This window comes from Colias croceus, chromosome 12, assembly GCF_905220415.1.
Source record: "Colias croceus chromosome 12, ilColCroc2.1".
Taxonomy (NCBI): Eukaryota; Metazoa; Arthropoda; class Insecta; order Lepidoptera; family Pieridae; genus Colias; species Colias croceus.
The window spans coordinates 10,645,427-10,665,415 of record NC_059548.1 but is presented as its reverse complement, the minus strand read 5'-3'; the positions used below and the strand labels follow the sequence as shown (position 1 = coordinate 10,665,415).

At 35.3% G+C, this 19,989-nt stretch overlaps 1 protein-coding gene across 1 annotated transcript; it reads right to left on the bottom strand.

Annotated features, from left to right (window-relative positions):
- Positions 1–948: 948 nt before the first annotated feature.
- Positions 949–19,144, bottom strand: LOC123696507 (rab GTPase-binding effector protein 1). The gene is made up of 15 exons (XM_045642710.1): positions 18,959–19,144; positions 18,786–18,890; positions 17,760–17,897; positions 15,903–16,006; positions 14,234–14,317; positions 13,321–13,437; positions 12,864–12,927; positions 11,653–11,795; positions 10,217–10,449; positions 9,734–9,827; positions 9,467–9,642; positions 8,749–8,851; positions 3,955–4,071; positions 3,362–3,472; positions 949–2,652 (listed from the first exon to the last, which is right to left on the bottom strand). The coding sequence occupies exons 1-15, from the start codon at positions 18,999–19,001 to the stop codon at positions 2,485–2,487; spliced, it is 1,800 nt and encodes a 599-aa protein (XP_045498666.1). The 5' UTR covers positions 19,002–19,144; the 3' UTR covers positions 949–2,484.
- Between the last annotated feature and the right edge of the window lie 845 nt (positions 19,145–19,989).

The window sequence follows — 19,989 nt, the reverse complement described above, 5'->3', positions numbered from 1 at the left end:
AGAGATAATTGTTATTGTAAGTTTAGTTAAGTCTAGTGTTAAGGCATTGTAATGAAACACGAAGATTTGTATCGATCTGTTTTATTTACAATAAAATATCTTTCTTACAATATTGACTTTTATTTACTACTCACAAACTATCTACACTGAACTACTTCCAAATAAAAATACACAAAATAAACTTAAAAACACACAAATTAAAAAATAATTACATAGAAGAATGTAAGAAGTAAACTTGATTATTATAACTTTGACATCATATATGAACAATAATTTCATTTAAAAATTTGTATGTAATCAAAATACAGTATTTCTCAATTTACTAAAAATTTACGACTAAAATCTCACTGTTATGCTGTGTCCGCACAGCGGTTTTTCACTGCGCGGGTTTTTTTTTTGTCGAGTATTAAATTCCGCTCTAAAAATTGTGTCTAGTCTGCACTGCGAAAAAAATTCGTTTGTTTTTTGTAAGTTGAATTCTGTTTTCAACCGAAAAGATATACCTAATATGTAATAATGAATACAGTTTGAGAGCGCTTATATGGCGAAGCGCAGCGCAGCGCATTTTTCATTTTGAAACTATTATTGGCATTGTCCTAATTAAAATAATAATAAAAAACAAATAACAACACGTGCGAATTTTTGAATTTTTTGTGCGAATTGATCACGCACGATCAGCCTTTAAATGGTCCGCATTTTTCTGCAAGGACGATACGCAACGAAGATTGACAACATTAATCAAATTGACATAAAGTAATTTTATTATTTTGGATTTGTGATTATCGTTTTTCGTAGAAAATGGTGATATTGTGCTGTTTACGGATGTATTTCAGCAGAAAAACGCGATTTTTTTTTACGTTAGTCACAAATGTGCCAACCATAGCGTTAACACACACATTTGTATGGAGTGTCCGGGGTGTGGTATAGGGTAAATAATAACAATAGAAATATAACAAAACGTATTTTATTTCATCGAATTTACATATTTAGAGACAGTTCACTGCACATTGTTCTCGATCCAATTCTAAACTAACATTAGCACATAACTCCCTTGGTCAATGCAATATATGATTTGAATCAATATGTTATTATAATTTTAAATGTTTAATTTTGGGCTTAAAACAGAATAAAAAGCTAAATTGAAGATTACCATTTTTTGTGATCAACACAATAGAATAATGAGTCTTTGATTTTATTATTTCTGCTAATATTCTTTGCTTAAACCCAAAATTAAACTTCTTCAACCAAGCTCATCAATATTTACTTAAATATCTCTTTACATCAAAAATACAGAGCGAGCCAGAAAAAAAGGGACGCAAAATAATAAAAAGCAACATTTTAATAGACAATTTATTTCGTACAAACATAAATAATACCAAGGATCGCATACGAATGAAATACAATATAAATAAATACATTTCATTCTCAATTAAACAATTTAACAATATAACGTATTTGATTACAACTATCTACATAAGTATAACTATATACAAATATCCGCTTACCTAGTCAATCTAATTGACCGTCCACTGACTGAGCAAAGATGTTATACCGTATTTAATTTTTCATAAGCGTCCGTTTTCACAAATAATTTCATCAGTAGTTTTAAAAACGTAAGAAATTAATTATAACGTAACATTGAAATAAAATACACAGCTTTTTTTATCTATATTTTAATAAGGTTTGCATAAAACGAGTGCAACATCACATTGCGAACAAAATACGTTATATAAATAAAATTTACCAATTTATATGCTCGTATTTGTACAATTTACATACGTTTGTTTCCATCACAGCACCACAGTGGACGCTCACAGTATCATTTAGCTATCAATAAGAACTACACTATCATAGAAGTTACCTTTAGAACACCTTATAACTTGTAAAGTTGATGGATGAGATTAGCGTTTGTTTGGTACGATCAGAAAAACATTTATTGGAAAAAATATCGTAATATGATGTTTATTTGCAGTTCAAGAAATTTGGAGCAGGGGGTGCACCGCAAAATGTTTTAATAGATAATGCCATTTAATAATATCACTTATGCTGATGAAAGAGATCTAGTATGGCGATGTGTTGACCGGACCCTTGATCTTTCGGAATTTGAACTTCCTGACATAGAGTGCAAAATGCCAGTTTTAAACGCACTAGATTCCACATTTACATTGTGGTCGGAATATTCAGGTAGAGTTCAGGGTGTGGAGACGCAATGTGTTTTGTTGCCCTAAAACTTACTCTAGGGTACAGGGCGAGTCTTAGGGCGGTCGTACACGGACCGCTTCAAGCAGTTGAGGCCGACGGCTTAAAGCCGCGACCGCGCGGTGAACTATAGAAATTCATTCACTGCCGAGCAGTCGCGACCGCTTCAAGCCGTCAACTGCGCGGTTTGTAGCGACAGCTCGAGCAGTCAACGAACGACTGCTCGATCTGCCCGTGTACGGCCGCTCTTAGGGCGCGATACAATTAAGGGCGCGGGGTGGGGCGCTAGTCGGGCGAGTGCGGGGGCGCGGTGCTGAAGTAGGGCGCGGTGTGGGGCTGCAGCAGCGTGCGGCACACAGCACAGACCCGCGCGGGCGCCCCGCGGGGCCCGCTCGCCACGCTGTGCGCCACACACGCGCTGCAGAAGATGCGCCCGCAGTGCCGGCAGTGCACCTGCACACAACAGACGTCATTCATGCGCGATGAAACCGACAGAACTGAACAAAAATACCGAAAATGCGAACTATATGTGAACTGTGGTTATAGCAAAATATCAACAAGGAGAAATTCGTGTTATAACAAATAAAAACACTCAAAATACGATGAGGCAATGAAGAAAAGCTATAAAAATTACCTTATTTAATTCAAGTCGGTTTCAAATCATTCATAATCATTAACCACTGAGACCGCTTGTTATTAGTTTAAAAACTATCTCTATTTTGTTAAGATTTTAGTAAGGCGTTTGATAAAGTACATCATTTGCTGTTCCTTAAAAAATCATACTTTTATTCATTAATTAGCATTAGTAATTAGTAAAAGTCATATTTCCAAAAGTTTGGAAAATAATATGACACCATAGTTAAAAGTTACGATGTTTAACTACGATAATGGCTACAAAAGGCATCCCAACTATTTCTGGTGTTCTCCAAGGTTCGCAACTGGGTCCTACTTTATTTCTTGTTTCTATTAGTGATTAAGTACATTCATTTTTCACGCGAAACTTATTTACTTGGTTGGCAAACAGCAATTCATCGTATAATAGATATTTTTTAAAACTAAGAGACAATACGAAGCATGCATGGAAAAAATTTGATAGTTATTTAAAGAACGAAAAAGAAATGTATTTTATACAATAAAATGAATAAATACAAGTAATAATTACCTTCTTCTTGCTATTGGGCAGCGCCACGTGGCACGAGGGACACTCGTTGACGTCCTCGTCGTGCTGCCACCGCACTTCCGTGTCCGCCTCGCGGATGCGTTGTAGCTGTACCTAGTTACAGAAATGTATTAGTGTTATCATTTGTTTATTTTTGTTCTTTCAACAGATAAATGTGCGTGTTTGTTCATCAGTGTGCGTGATGCGCGGTTTTGACTGTCGAAGTGTTTGTGACGAACGTGTATATTCATCAGTGTGCGTGTTACTCGCGTGTTTTATGTCCGTGTGCATGTAATGTGCGTGTTTGCTTGTCAGTGTGTTTTAGTGTCTGTGTGTAAGTATGAATACGCGCAAACATGTATTAATACGTGCCCAATTGATTGTCTGATTGTCTACTTGTATGAGTATTATGTCTTTGTGTGTGCTTATATGTACATAGTTATTTATGTTTGTTCAATACCGTCTACGTTTAGTTCCTTATCGCAAACTAGATGGCGTATGTGTGTGTGTGTGTATATGTTGTTATTTATGTTTGTGTGTTATGTGTGCGTGTTGTAGTTATTTATGTTTGTGTGTGTGTGTGTGTGTGTGTGTACCTGCAGCGACTGCGAGAGACGCACGAAGTCCTGCTGCACCTTCTCGCTGTTGTCGAGCTCGAGCTGTAAAATGGACACGCGGTTGCGCGTCTCCGCCACTTCGCTGGCGAGACGCTTCTGTTTGTGTGAAAAGAAAAATATATTTTTAATGAATTTACAACATTATTATGTCGCTAGAAGTGCAAAAAATACAAATTTAATGAAACTGCAACGTTATTACATCGCGAGGAGGTTGTCAGTGTCAGTCAGTACATTCCTTGTTATCGTGTAATTACTTATCCCACCAAAAACATAAATGTAAAAATTGGAGCCGAGTTCAATCGTTGACTTAATTTGCCAAAAAACGAAATGAGATCTAAATGTGTGCCAAGTTCTGCAGACAGTCCAGAAATTTATTTACAAAGATGTATTAAGTTCTTAGGTTGACTGAAAACTCAATTGTTTTATTTTTCCTTAGAGAACAATGTTTATTCCAAAATATAACTTTTTTAATTTGAATAATATAATTATTTTCACAAAGCAAACAACTAATGACCTATTGAACCCCATAATTTGATGAGGCTAGTTTTTAGAACCTCACAAAATATAAACAGTATGTAAAACTAGCCTCATCAAATTATGGGGTTCAATAGGTCATTAGTTGTTTGCTTTGTGAAAATAATTATATTATTCAAATTAAAAAAGTTATATTTTGGAATAAACATTGTTCTCTAAGGGAAACTAAAACAATTAAGTTTTTAGTCAACCTAAGAACTTAATACATCTTTGTAAATAAATTTCTGGACTGTCTGCAGAACTTGGCACACATTTAGATCTCATTTCGTTTTTTGGCAAATTAAGTCAACGATTGAACTCGGCTCCAATTTTTACATTTATGTTTTTGGTGGGATATCATTACTTTTTGTACAGAAACTTACTCTGCAAATTTGATTTACTTTATAAATATAATACTTTTTATGTACGATTTTTTTTTTCTTGCGGTTTCTCTGTATGGTTTGTTTAGTATTATTTTCTATATTTTCTTGTATGTTATGAATGTCAGCGCACATTGCCCCGTCATTATCTGCAATTTTTTAAACTCGTTTTCTGTTTAAAAGATTACATGATTTTCTAAACATCCAGCGTGAATTTGTACACACAATATTACCAAGATGCAAAGATCGTTGTAGAAGAATCGTCGCCTTACTCCATGACGTTACTGTATTGCCATGACGCGATCTTGAAATTTTACTCTAAACGCGCCTAAAGATATTTCACTCATATTAATATTACGCAAATTAAATCATTTCGACCTTCGACGTAGCCGTCTTCCATTACACCATTTATGGTAATTATTTTTGCATGCTTGTATTGGCTAAACATGTTTGTGCTTTATTAATATAATTGTATCACCATTGAAGACCATGTTTAAAGCAAAATAAAGATTTTATTTATTTATTTATTTATTTACACTGAAATTAAAACTAAACTAAACACTCATAAATAAAGAATAAATAAATGTGAATATGTAAAATTATATATTATTTTTAACTGTATGAGCAATGTTTTTATTACTATTTTCTTTTATTTTACGTTTAATAACAGTTTTGAATAAAGAAATCATGCAATCGAAGTAATCCGCCCTAGCGATACTAGCGCGAGTGAGTGTGATGTCAGAGGCGCTTCGAATCTACAGATGTTTCGTCCTAAAATATGTAAACTTCAATAATCTATATCTCAGTCATTTAATGATGGATTTCAAAATTTTTTTCGGCCACTGATTAGTTTTGATCTATTTTTTAAGACTAGTAAGGTGAATATACTATTTTCTTTTTTTTTAAACTTTTCCATTTTTCCATACAAACAAAATTTATGTCATTGAAAAAAAAATTAAATACAAATAAATTCAGTATTTTCTGATTTTTTCCTTTGTACACTCACTATTACCTAGTTGATTACAAAATTTGAACTTTCTAGGTCATCTGGAAGTGGGTTAGGTTTTGTATATGTCTATAAGTCAGTCAGTCTTAAAAATTGCGATTTTTGGATATTAATATCTACGCAACTGTTTAATCTGTATTTATGAAATTTAAGGTTCTTATTTATCTTGAGGTCCTCTTGATATGTACCAAATTTGGTTTATATAACTTAAATAGTTTTCGAGTTATAAGGGGGTGAAAAGTGGCTCGAAATGGTTCGTGTAAATATACACACGGCTGCTGCTCGCCAGTTCTCTTCGCTTGAACTCGGCTTGACACGCTGCCGCGTGTCTAGATTAGGCTATTGTTTATTTGTTTAGATTTTTATAAGGCGTTTGATATAGTAGACTACAAGCCCGCATAGGAAAAAAATATGGGTCAAATGAACCACCAGGGGACATATCTAGAACGATAGAAGAGCATAAAATAATAAGATTCATCACTATGCCGTCACTTGTAAGCTGTCCAACTGAGTGCAGATGAGAATTGAAAAGTACAGGTAGACTCGGTAAATTTTGGTCATATATTTTTGTACGGCATTCTTAACCATCGATAGATCCATTAAAAATAATAAGAAACCGCTCAGTGCCGTACAAAAATGGTGGTCCACAAAGTCGGAATTTTTATTTAAATTCCGAGAGTTACCGAGGGTAAATTTGGTCATTTGACCATGTACGGCATCTGTGTCATACTATGCCTATACTGCTTTTAATCCATTATTCCGCAACGCCGTACAAAAATCATGGGGACAAGGGGAAAAAATCGAGAGTTGCAATCCCCTCTCTTTTCCCACTCCAGGGGGTCATTTGACTAAGTACGGCTTCGGTTCCAAAACATTATCTAGCACTCAAAAGTACTATTAAAAGCAATGCCGTCAAAAAATAATTGTTCTTTTAAATGTATACCAATAATCATCTTAATTTCATCGAATTCTTGATATAAAGAGCTGTAAGGTCATTTGACCCTGTACGGGAACTTTTTTTTTAACATGATATTGTAAAATTCAATTGTTGTATAGTATTGCCGTTCAAAAGAAACCGTTCTAAAAAAAGTTATAGAGAAATGCAAAAACAGAAATTTTGTAAAAGTTTAAAAATCGTAGATTAATGAAATATAATAGTTTTCTACACTTTATTCGTTGTTTTAAATAGTATTAACACAGATAAATTAGGAAAAAACGATGCCGTACATTTTTGTGCAGACCACATCTTTTAGGCTGATGAAAGCGACGAAAGCTACAATTTTAAGGGTGCTTTATGGCCATTTGATACAGTACGGCATTAAAATATTTTTACCCAACTACGGCAAAGCAAAAGGAGGGTTATGATTTTGACAGGTCATGTATGTATGTTCATCTATTCCCTCGTAACTTCTAAACTACTTATCAGAATTCGACAAATGACATATCATTAGAAGCGTCTGAATTGTTCACTGGATAACCAGCGACCAGCTAGCTAAAAGCTATATGGGGTTTCACAAAATCTAATGTGGCGCCCTCTAGCGAAAACATACAGAATAGAAATAAAGTTAAGATAAATATACCGTGTTTGGTATCATTTGAAAGCGCTTTACTTGTACATTTTGAATATGTATATATTACTAGCATTTGCTTGTGACTTTACCTGTATTCATGGGCTGATTGCATATAATTCACATCTTTTCGTTCATAGCTTCTTTATTAGTTCATCAATTTAACGGAGTCCATTCCACCTGACTGGTGATAATTAACCACCTCGAGCTTCTTAATATTAATGTATATTTATATTTTATTATCAAAATATAAAGCAAACATTTCGTTATATGGATTTTTTTCTTTTTCAGATTTTTCCCCTTTGAACCAACGAAAATGTACGGCACATGAAAAAATATTATCTATGCATAAAATACTTTAAAAATAAATTTATTTCGTGTTGTGTCAAATGACCCCCTGGAGTGGGGAAAGAGAGGGGATTACAACTCTCGATTTTTTCCCCTTGTCCCCATGATTTTTGTACGGCGTTGCGGAATAATGGATTAAAAGCAGTATAGGCATAGTATGACACAGATGCCGTACATGGTCATATGACCAAATTTACCCCCGGTAACTCTCGGAAATTAAATAAAAATTCCGACTTTGTGGACCACCATTTTTGTACGGCACTGAGCGGTTTCTTATTATTTTTAATGAATCTATCGATGTTTAAGAATGCCGTACAAAAATATATGACCAAAATTTACCGAGTCTACCTGTACTTTTCAATTCTCATCTGCACTCAGTTGGACAGCTTACAAGTGACGGCATAGTGATGAATCTTATTATTTTATGCTCTTCTATCGTTCTAGATAATATGTCCCCTGGTGGTTCATTTGACCCATATTTTTTTCCTATGCGGGCTTGTAGTCTATAGTGGATCAGTCGTTGTTACTTAAAAATATTAGAGAGTAATACTCAAGAATGTACAATAATCCATTAATGCCATATGTCTTGTGGTATGACAACAGAAAAAATAAAAGTTATATTGTTATAAATCGCATCCCACTTTAATTATTTCGGGTTGTTTCCCAAGGTTCTCGCCTGGGACCTATTTTGTTTTTTATTATGTATATTCACATGTATATTATTCACAGATAAAATAAAGCTACTTAATATTGCACATTTTTAAGGAGACAATATATACTACGCTACAGAGATTAGATTAGATTATACTATTTAGGAAATGTTTTATTCTTCTTTTTAAAATGTAAATTTATCTGCTTTTGTTCGTGCATGTTATTGTGTCTTTATTTATGTATTTGATTTTGTTTTTATTTTAATTGTTTTTTAACGTCTGTCTCCCTTTCTTTCCTTCTAATTTACCTTGTCTTCTAACAACTGCTCGATCATATCGGTGGAAGCTCGCAGCTTGTCCGCCAACTCTTTCATTTGCTCTCGTTCCGTTTGTAACCGGTCCAATTGCTCTCTGCAGGAAATAAATTCAACATTTTAACCAATCATTTACAATATCTTTAACATCCGGCTGATCTCGAAGAAATATTTTAGAGTACGAATTATGAACGAAATTATTATTTATGAGAAATTTATTCAAAAAGCTGCTGGTTCCGCAGCTCCTTTTCACTGGCTGCTGCTGTACAGTAAGTATCCAGCTGCAGGTCACCTGCACTCCCGCAGCTCGGTGCTGCTGGCGGCCAGAGCAGCCTCCTGCTGGTGAAGCAGCGCTCCGTGCGAGAGCAGCTGGTTGCGCAGCTCCTGTTCACTTGCAGCTGCTGCAACAGTAAGTATCCAGCTGCAGGTCACCTGCACTCCCGCAGCTCGGTGCTGCTGGCGGCCAGAGCAGCCTCCTGCTGGTGAAGCAGCGCTCCGTGCGAGAGCAGCTGGTTGCGCAGCTCCTGTTCACTTGCAGCTGCTGCAACAGTAAGTATCCAGCTGCAGGTCACCTGCACTCCCGCAGCTCGGTGCTGCTGGCGGCCAGAGCAGCCTCCTGCTGGTGAAGCAGCGCTCCGTGCGAGAGCAGCTGGTTGCGCAGCTCCTGTTCACTTGCAGCTGCTGCAACAGTAAGTATCCAGCTGCAGGTCACCTGCACTCCCGCAGCTCGGTGCTGCTGGCGGCCAGAGCAGCCTCCTGCTGGTGAAGCAGCGCTCCGTGCGAGAGCAGCTGGTTGCGCAGCTCCTGCTCACTGGCTGCTGCTTCTTCGCGCCCGAGCTGGCAGAAGATCAGCTGTTCGCGCAGCTGCAGACACTGTTCTTGTAACTCCTTCAAAAAAATTTTTAATTTGTAATAAAAAGTACGATAATCCCAAAGTTTATTCGGTCAAGTGAAAGTGAAAAAACCATATTTTACTTACTATCGCGTTATCAGGTAGATTTATAATTTCATTCTGCATATCGGCCGCTTTTTTCGTATACTGGCCGATTAGCATCGCATTATCCCGCTCTAAACTGTAACACAAAAGAGAGCATGTTACTTTCAACTGAAAAACTACTATAACTTGGAATTACTATCTCCTATCCCAGCGTAATTCCCAAAGCCCTAACTTACCTTTACTCGAAGTTACTGGCCCAATTACTTCTGCAGCGTTTCTTTGGACACTTATTCTTTCTCCTAAAGACCCTAACTTCCCTCTTGCCCAAGGATTACCTGTTCAGTTTCCGTCTCTTTATCCACGGTCAAGGTGACCATGGCGGTCAAGTGACCTGTTCCAGTGCCCTCTGCGAAGCCTCTTCAGCAGCAGCAGACCTGTTCTGCAGCAGCTCTTTTACTTGGTAACCTGTTCCATGGCACTGAAATATATGTTCCAGAGCTCTTTAACTTACTACTCCAAACTGACCTGTCCAGTTTTCTCTGTAGGGTTTCCCGATCTACAGTCAATGTGGTGACCTGTTCCAGCGCTCTCTGCGAAGCCTCTTCAGCAGCAGCAGACCTGTTCTGCAGCAGCTCGTGCGCTTCCTTCAGCGCGTTGGCAAGTTCTGTGACTCGGGATCCACTGTCAGATCTTTCCGCTTGCCAGGTTCGGATCGTTTCGTCGTGGATGGAACGGACCCCTTCTAGTTCTTCTGTTGCCTGCGAGGGAGATAAATAAATAAATTTCTGGACAATTTTCACACACGGCACGATCTGATCCCATACTAAGCTTTAGCTTGTGTTATGGTAACCAGATGGCTGATAAACATACATATATAATTTTAAATAAATACTTATATAGATATTCAACACCCAGACACAGAGCAAACATCTATGTTCATCACACAAACATTTGCCCCGGGTGGGAATCGAACCCACGACCTCTGGCTTGGAAGGCAGGGCCAACCCAGCCAAACGATCAGTCGCTAAATAAATGTTAGTGGTATATGTAGTTTTAAAATAATCTTTTTTTCTTATAAACAAAGATTGCATTGAAATTTAATGATCTAAGTCCTACTTGGGGTGATTAAAAAAATATATTACAATCATAATATTTATTCTATTTTTTGTCGCCACGGTAATGTGAAGAACGCGAGTTTAAATTACGTCTCGTGATAATTTTATTGCCAATATTAATAAATTGTAACATACAACGTAAATATGGAATGTAAGATTTTTACCAAAAACTTTTTGAAGTGAAACTTCTTTAGGCGTGTTGAGAGTAAAATTTCAAGATCGCGTCATAGCAATACCGTCACGTCATGGAGTAAGGCGACGATTGTGATATATTTTTCGATTGGCGAAACTTCTTTGGTGTCTTGCCGAAGAGGTTTCACTTCTGCATGTGTGCTCGGCACACACGCTCCTTTTTTACAATTGGAACGAAGTTCCTTATCGCGCTTTGTGAAAGCTAGACGGAAAAAATTCTCACGAAAAGTTTTAACGACACTTTTTCTCTGTCTGTCTCCCTCTCTCGTAGAAAGCAAGTCAGCTATTTTAGTAACTTCGTTCCATCCAGGTGTCCCTTGACACCTCTCAAAACGTTTTTGAAGTTATACTTCTTTTGGCGCGATGGAGAAAAATGATGAGAGTGAATTTTTACGATGTGCGCGCACACCGACACCTTAATTTAACAGCATGAAGTTAGTTCTTGGTGATATGAAAACTGATAACTATGTTCAAGTTGTATATTCTAGTATATATACTTTCCATACGCCAAAGAAGTATAACTTCTAACGCGTGTACATAAGTAGACACACTGTTTTTTTATAAATATTTTATAATTTTGTATGCATGTAGATTTTATGTGATTGTGAATAAGAGAAATAAATAAATGATTTGATTTGATAGTATGTCCCCCACCAGCCTGAGCGCGTGTTCGTCCCGTGCGGCGCGCTCTGCGGCCGCGTGCGCGCGCGCCTGCTCCGCCACCAGCTGCCGCTCGTAGTTCGCGCACATGTCGCACACGCCGCTGCCGCTCGCCGCTTGCTGGCTCTCCGCTGCTGCTGGTTTATTAAAAAAAAAACTCAACCAAATAAAACTACCCATTCCATTCAATGAAAAAAATCTTTTAAAAATAAACCTCTACTTAGGTCGTAATTCGAACAAGATTAGCGTCCATTCTACTGTATACTCCAAATAACAACGAGATTAAAGACTTCATAGATAAATCTTAAACGATTATCAGACTGCCACCACGCAACGTATCGCGTTTAAACGTTATTTTTTAATACATATCCATACTCAATATTATAAATGCGAAAGTAACTCTGTCTGTCTGTTACTCAATCACGCCTAAACTACTGGACCCAATTTTCATGAAATTTTTTGGTATGCAGATATTTTGATACCCGAGAAAGGACATAGGCTACTTTTTATCCCGCGAAAATGACGCAATTCTGGAAATCCCACGGAACGGGAACGGGAACTATGCGGGTTTTTCTTTGACTGCGCGGGCGAAGCCGCGGGCGGAAACCTAATATACATATAAAAGTATCTGCTGCTATTTTCTTTAACAAATAAACATAACAAAATGCTGGTATTTCACATCAATTAAACGTTAATATAACTCCAAATTTACACGGAGGTTTCAAAAAATAAATTTCTAACGTAGATGTTAGAAACCATTGGCATGTTGAAGACTCAATAAGTCTAAGACGATTATTATATAGTACGTTGCGTAATTTTCGACGAATAGAACAAAAAAGGCTCAATGAAATGAGCCAGAGCCGCCGTGAATCCACAAAACGCTACTAGTGAGTGCGTAACTAAACCGCATAATAATGCAGATCCACACTCCCGCAAGTACGCGCGTAGGTGCGTTGACACGCAACATAATGCGTGATGCATGGCAATGTTATAATCACCTAAGATTGGTAATTTCTATGGTATGTTGGGTTTTGTTGGACTTATTTGATAAAATAATAATTAAAGAAGTTCAATTGACATTTGAATACATTTTATTACTGCATCAAAAGACACGTTATAAATGTTTAATATTTAAAGAGATCAGTTATTAAAAACTCAAAATTGTATCATAATTGTCCTGACACACATGGTGACGAAAAACTTACCCGAATCTGTTTTAGCATCTCCAGTCGTATTGCTTGTGACCACAGTTGTATTAGCTGCTGACTTCTGAAATATTTTCACGTACACTGAGTTTTTTGTCACGCAATTTCATATAAATACTATATTACAAAAATTATGCCTCGAGTTATTGTATTAAGGGGCTGACAAGACCCAGTTTTGTTAAAATTGAAGTTATTTGAGCAGTTTTGTAAGAAAAGATATTTATTCTAGCCCATCAACACTGGATGTAAAATTATGGACAACGATACGCTCATATTATGTGAATAACTCAAATAAAAAGCTATGTAATGAAGTAATAAATTATTCATTCTTTGTCAATGTCACCATTAGTTTAATAGTGAGCCTAGGCCATTCAATAAACGGCTGATTTAAGCAGTTGGCAATATCTAAAACATCAGTTCGAGCACTCTTCTTATCCTAATTATCATTATAACATACCAAGGCTTCTTGCAACCTCGCATCAGTCTCTCTGAGTTTATTCTTTAGAGCACCAATCTCCATTTCCATAGGCTGAATGATGGAGCGGACCAGTTCGCCATCTTCCACATTTTGCACCTTATTATAAAATATATTTATTGCATGTTTACTAATAATAATTATTAGCTTCTACCCTTATAAAGAAACCCAGATGAATAAAGAACAACAGGGGTAAATGGAAAAATTAAATTAATTAGTCAAGTGATTATTGGCAGAGATGGAAATAGGTATTTTGCAAAATTAAATACAATCTGAATCTAAATAAAGAATCTAGAAAAGCTTAAATTACTTATTATGATGAGGGTAGATGAATGATTAAAAAAAATTATGAAATTATACTATACTGCAAGGGTACTGATGGGTTAAAAGTCACCTTAATTTCAGTCATTATTATAGGACTGTACAACAGCAATTTTTTTCTTAATAGTAAAAGACAGAAGCGTGGTGATGCAATAACGCAAAATCATGCAAAACTAACAGAAAATTATAATAAAAAAATTAAGCAAAAGCTTGTTTGACATGTTTCTATAATATCGTAGCACAACAAATTTCATACAAATCAGTTCAATGGAAGAAGGGACAGATAGACAGAGTTACTTTCGCATTTTTATCTTATAACTAGCTGTGCTCCGCGGCTTCACCCGCATTGCTCCACATCTTTTGGCCTTAGCGTGATGATATATAGCCTTCCTCAGATAATGAGAGATAATTTTTAAAATCGGACTAGAAGTTCCTGAGATTAGCGCGTTCAAACAAGCAAAATCTTCACATTTATAATATTAGTACATATAAATAATGTTATTGTTGTATTGAAATGAATGTTTTTTTTTTCTTTTTTTAAGAAACAGCTAATTTTTATTCTATATACACCTACCTTCCTAGTAGGCGTGTCCTCGGTGTCGGCGCCGAGTTTCCTCGCGAGCGTGCGCACGAGCGTCGCCGGCGCGAGCGACACCTCCTGCCACACGCGACAACTTACCCGGGAGAAGGTACGGGATATACCGAGCGGGGAGCCGCTTGCCATAGCAGATACTATACTTTTGTTTTTAAATCGTAGAAGTGGAGCTTTTTAAACGTGACAACACAAATAAAGGCAGAAGCACAACTTGACACGTATGTCAGAAATCAGAAGTGAAACATTTAATACCGATGTTTTATTTTATCAATAACATTGTAAGCTTTTCGATTGGTCAAAATTTTATAGACCTTCTTCAGTGACAAAACTTTTAATTAAGTCAAAATAATTGTTAAAAATGTTTACCATTTCGGCCTAGATATCCAAATAAAAATTGATCTGATTCTAATTAAAGGTAATGAAAAGAACCTACGACACATCACAACTCCAATAAAAGATAATATTCAAATCGTAAAATAATTGGCAGTAATCCCACAAAACGGTATATCCCGCATTCACGTAAAACGACATACACTCAGCAAATGCAACTTATTGAAACATAGTCAAATAAAACACCACACTTTACTGTGTATGGAAAGTTAATTTAGGTTTTCACATTTAGATATACAAATGGAGACGACACCGCCTTCATCACTTATGTTCCGCTCAACATACGCCATATGGCGTAACTGCACGCTCATTTTTTATTTGTTTTAAAGTGAAACGCATCAAATATGCCTTCGTGTGTGTTACGATACTGCACAAATAATACGGAAAAGTGCAAAGGAATAACTTTCAACTAACACACACTAACTAGATGATAATTTTTAAAACTTAGAGCAAAAAAATGGCGCACAGATTTTGTTCGTGGTGTCTCCTCCATACGTAGTAATATTATCTCAATGGGTTTTCATGAATTTGAATTACATTATGCAGTTAAGGGCTTAGTGATAGTAGATAAGCGTTAGGATGGTTTTACCTTTAGTTTTTATTTTATTTATCTTTTAATGCATAGCTTGTGTTATTGCTGCTAAAATTAGTTATTGTTATAAGAAAAAGTATCGAAAATTGCATTTAATACAAAAATAAGCATGTGTTAGTTTTAATGGAACGTATTTGAGAAAGTTCTTAAGTTATTCTTTGTCCCATATTTTTTTTATAGAACCTACAAAAAATGAAGAAAAAAATATGAAATAGGTCCATATTAAAAATTCTCTAGATAATTGCAAAGACTGTTTTTAGTTGGTAAATTGCCTAAATGATAAGTGGTGTAAATTTGTAAAGTTGTCTTGAATATCAATGACTACGAGAGATAATGAACGGAGACCTACTTAGACATCACACATTGTGCTGATAACTAGTTAAGAAATTTTTACGGAAAATATTTTTAATTTTTTAAAACGCGCTTACCGAAACATTTACAAACTTACAGTGATATTTTCAACTAAAATGTACTTTTTTTTAATGTTATCTATATTTTATTAATTGGTACATTTTTATTACATTGATATTTTACATATGTAAGTTACGTACTGAAGTGTACACACAGTGCAATTTTCAAAACATTTTTTCACAAAAAATAACAAAAAATTCACTCAAGCATTGCACACATGTCGCTTGTCATGCCACTCGACTGTGTTGAACGTACCTGCTGCTGAGATCTGAGTTGCGCAAGCTGTTGTTCCAATTCAAGGTTCTTGTTGCGCAAACGGCGGACCTCCTCTATACTGGACGACGAGGCTTCTATTGTTTCTGAAAAGTCGACTTTATTTGTATGGACTTAAGGTATATAATTGGGTGAAAAGGGTAAACTAATTTTTTGCTACATAGCTGCTGCTTCAAATATATGGATATACTTTACTAGCGGTTCCCCGCGGTTTCACCCGCATTGCTCCGGTCCTGTTAGTCTTAGCGTGATCATAAATAGCCTATAGCCTTCCTCGATAAATGGGCTATCTAACACCGAAAGAATTTTTCAAATCGGACCAGTAGTTCCCGAGATTAACGCGTTCAAACAAACAAACAATCAAACAAACTCTTCAGCTTTATAATATTAGTAATTTAGTATGTATAGATATTTACGATATTGATATACTTCTGCTTTATTCAAATTTGAAACATATTTGTATAAAAGGAAGTTTCACTGTCACATGCTTAAATTAGTACAAGATCTGTCCTATGTGAGAGAAAGAGGTTGCTTATATTTCTGAGGAATTTGAACATTATTTATACAAGTTAATCAATCTATACAATTATTATAAAAAATTTAAACCTTATCCATATGATAATAAATCGCCACATAAATCCTAATCCCTCTTAAATATTATAAACTAGTTTTCCGCCCGCGGCTTCACCCGCGTTTTCAAAGGAAAACCCGCATAGTTCCCGTTCCCGTAGGTTTTCCGAGATAAACCTACTTTATGTGTTAATCCAAGTTACCCTCTATATGAGTGCTAAATTTCATTGTAATCGGTTCAGTTCATCGGTTCATACTCACAAAGTTTCGCATTTATAATATTAGTTGGATAGTAGAAAGTATCAGTAAACTAGCAAGAAACTCATTTAAAAGTATTTTAAATCTATACTAATATTATAAAGCTGAAGAGTTTGTTCGTTTGTTTGTTTGTCTGTTTGAACGCGCTAATCTCGGGAACTACTGGTCCGATTTGAAAAATTCTTTCGGTGTTAGATAGCCCATTTATCGAGGAAGGTTATAGGCTATATATCATCACGCTACGACCAACAGGGGTGGAGCCACGGGGGTGAAACCGCGCGGAGCAGCTAGTTTTAAACATAATACAAAATATGTACCTTGTGGACCCCACCAGCAAAATGTAGGTAACATTATTATAAACTATACACAACAAAAAGCTTATAAAAACTGAGAGGAAAAAGTGTTAACTTGTTAATTAATATTACTGATAACGGAATGTTAATTAGGACCAAATCAATGCCAGATTTATTGTTTCATATTTAGTGTTAGTTGTTGTAGGCATAGTGTAGGTTCTATTAAATCAAAATGTGTGTTAATGATGAATTTTTAATTTATAATTGTTTCTTTATTTGAAAAAGTTTCATAATAGAGTTTTTCAATAATTAACAATGCACAAAGAAAGATGGTGATATACATCCATTGAAAAAGTATATATTGTCAATACTTTTGGTAAGTTGTATAGCGTGTTAAAACAATAATTTGCAAAATTTAAATAAATGTCTCAGCAGCAAGTTTGACACTGAAGGTACAATCAAAAAAAAGCAGGTATGAAGTACTTGACTGCATAATATAGTACAACATACACAAAACATAGTAGTAGTATGTTTTAGAGTTCTAACAGACAAACGGCAAGTTGTGAACGGCAGATGCTAGACGGCAGCTATTGCCGTCGACAGGTGGCGACAGCTAAAGTAGCCTCTGCCGTTCACAACTTGCCGTTCGTCTGTAAGAATACTTACAATAAATGTTAATTTTAAACAATTCAGTTTCAATCAAAATATAATTACTCACCACTAACTAACATCTGCAAGCTCTGTATTTCCGACTTCTGGTTCTCACTGAGCGTCTGTAGCTGCTGCAGCTCCGCCCGCAGGCCCAGCACTTCAGAGTCCAGCTGCTCCTTCTCTAAGCGGAGCTTTCTGAGATCATCTGGAAATATAATTACGAAAAATAAATTTAAAAGGTAAAAGAATGTAAGTGGGGCACAGTTTTATTAGATAAATTCAAATAATATATGCATTTTAACAATTATGGAAAGGCCCTCTGTCAAAATGACATGCCATATACTAATATTATATGGCAAAGCAACAAAATTAATATTAATTTTCCAGACTACCATGATTGTATTGATCAATAATTGAATATGTTTGAACTACACCTCATAATTATTTTTGCAACAATAACATATCAATATTTTATGTTATTCAAACCACATAGGTATACAATTTTGCAATACTAAAAAAATGTAACAACAAAAAATTAATTTATTCATTCATTCATTAATCATTCCATAGCAAATTAATTAATTCAATTATGTAAAACAATAATTACTTGATCATATTCATTATACTATTAACTATGTTAAGTTATTGTTTGATAAAAACAAGTATAAACTAATTACTACTATATTTAAAAAAAATTAGGTAAAACTCAGGTTTTTCAAAGATAACATTGAAAAGCTTAAATGAGTGAAATCTTTTTTAGTTTAATAATTATTTCATCAGTAAGGATTTATATTTAAATCATTAAGAATTAACCAGATTAGGTACAGTGTTGGCTGGTTATCTTTGGTATGAATATTCAATATTATTATTCACAAGGCGATTTAGGTATATTAAATTAGAATGGCCAACATGTAATGTGATAATAGGGATGACATGCGTTTTATTTTTATATCAAGTAAAAAACTATTCACGGACTTTATTTTAATGCCCACAACCTCGGTTTATTTGTTATTCGCAGAAACTAAATTTAAAATCTATAAGTAAATACAAAGCCTTCAAAGTCAAATAACAACACACATCGAGATTTACGAACCTTCCTTTTGTAAGAATAACTCTTTCATTTTCGCTCTTTGCATATTAAATTCCTCTTCCAGATCCCGCTTCGATTGGTCCACTGGTCCTCCGCTTTCACCCTCCACTTGAAACAGAAAATTTTCTCAATTTCCTGCAGGCAATATCACGATTAGGCAACAATACAAAACACACCTTTCGACGCTGGCTCGCCGGACATCGTCGACGATTCATTCATAACTGCCTATTTAAATATATCACTATACTAAGCTTAAACTGAAAATAATGAGCATAGTTTTAGTGCTATTCTAAATAGATAAAGAATAATAACAATACATTGAGATCAGCCTAGCCGTGATCACCGAATTACGAATTAATTTTGACAAATGACGTTTGCAGCGTGTCAATGTCAATGTTACCAGTGACATCTATCATAATATTATATTATTACAGTACAGATATAAAAGTACTGAAATTTCATAGAAATATTGATGTACGAATGTACGACCATATTTTGTGATATTATTGTTTATTAACTTTATTCCGTCCTAAATTTCTACCCGTTGCTTTCGTTCAATTTACATTTTCGCGTGCATTCATCCATTCTTGAGTATAAGGTACGTAATAACTAATAATTATAATATATCTATTATTATCTCTGTACAATTTCCAAACTAGAATTTTTTTTTATGAAAATTGGTTCAGTGGTTTATATTTTAATGAAAGTGTAATAGACAGTCAAAATTCTTATGGCATCATACTACGTATTTACTACCATTTTTTGGTTTAACATATTATTTTTAAGAACAGAGATTATATCGGATTAAAGCATCCTACGCATCTAAGCTACGCACAGATCCTACTACGTTATAATGTAATTTAAGGGCGTAACACTACATTTATATCATGCACGAAGAATGTATAATTTTATCGTGATTTTATCCTTTAAAAAATATTCATAATTATAACTTTTTAAGCTATTGCATAACTTCTATCGCGGGGACCGAATCGAGAAATTCCGTAACGAAAAAGCCTCACGCTCCCAACTCCGACGGGCGGAGGTGTGGCTTGAAGTCATAGCATGCAATAGCTTTACCGCGGCAGTCCCCGAGTGCCACCCGTCGTTTTTATTTATTTGTTTTGGACATGGACATTTTATGAATATAGATAGAAATTAAATATTTTTTAACAGGGGTTGAAATAAAACAATTGGATTATATTAAATA

Bases quoted from the DNA above. Each gene is read 5' to 3' on its own strand.
- LOC123696507 (XM_045642710.1), bottom strand. From the start codon at position 19,001: ATGAATGAATCGTCGACGATGTCCGGCGAGCCAGCGTCGAAAG. The intron at 12,928-13,320 runs GTATGTTATAAT...AAAATATTTCAG, and splicing joins CGAGGTTGCAAGAAGCCTTG to AAGTCAGCAGCTAATACAAC. The intron at 9,643-9,733 runs GTAAGTAAAATA...ATTTTTTTGAAG, and splicing joins ATCTACCTGATAACGCGATA to GAGTTACAAGAACAGTGTCT.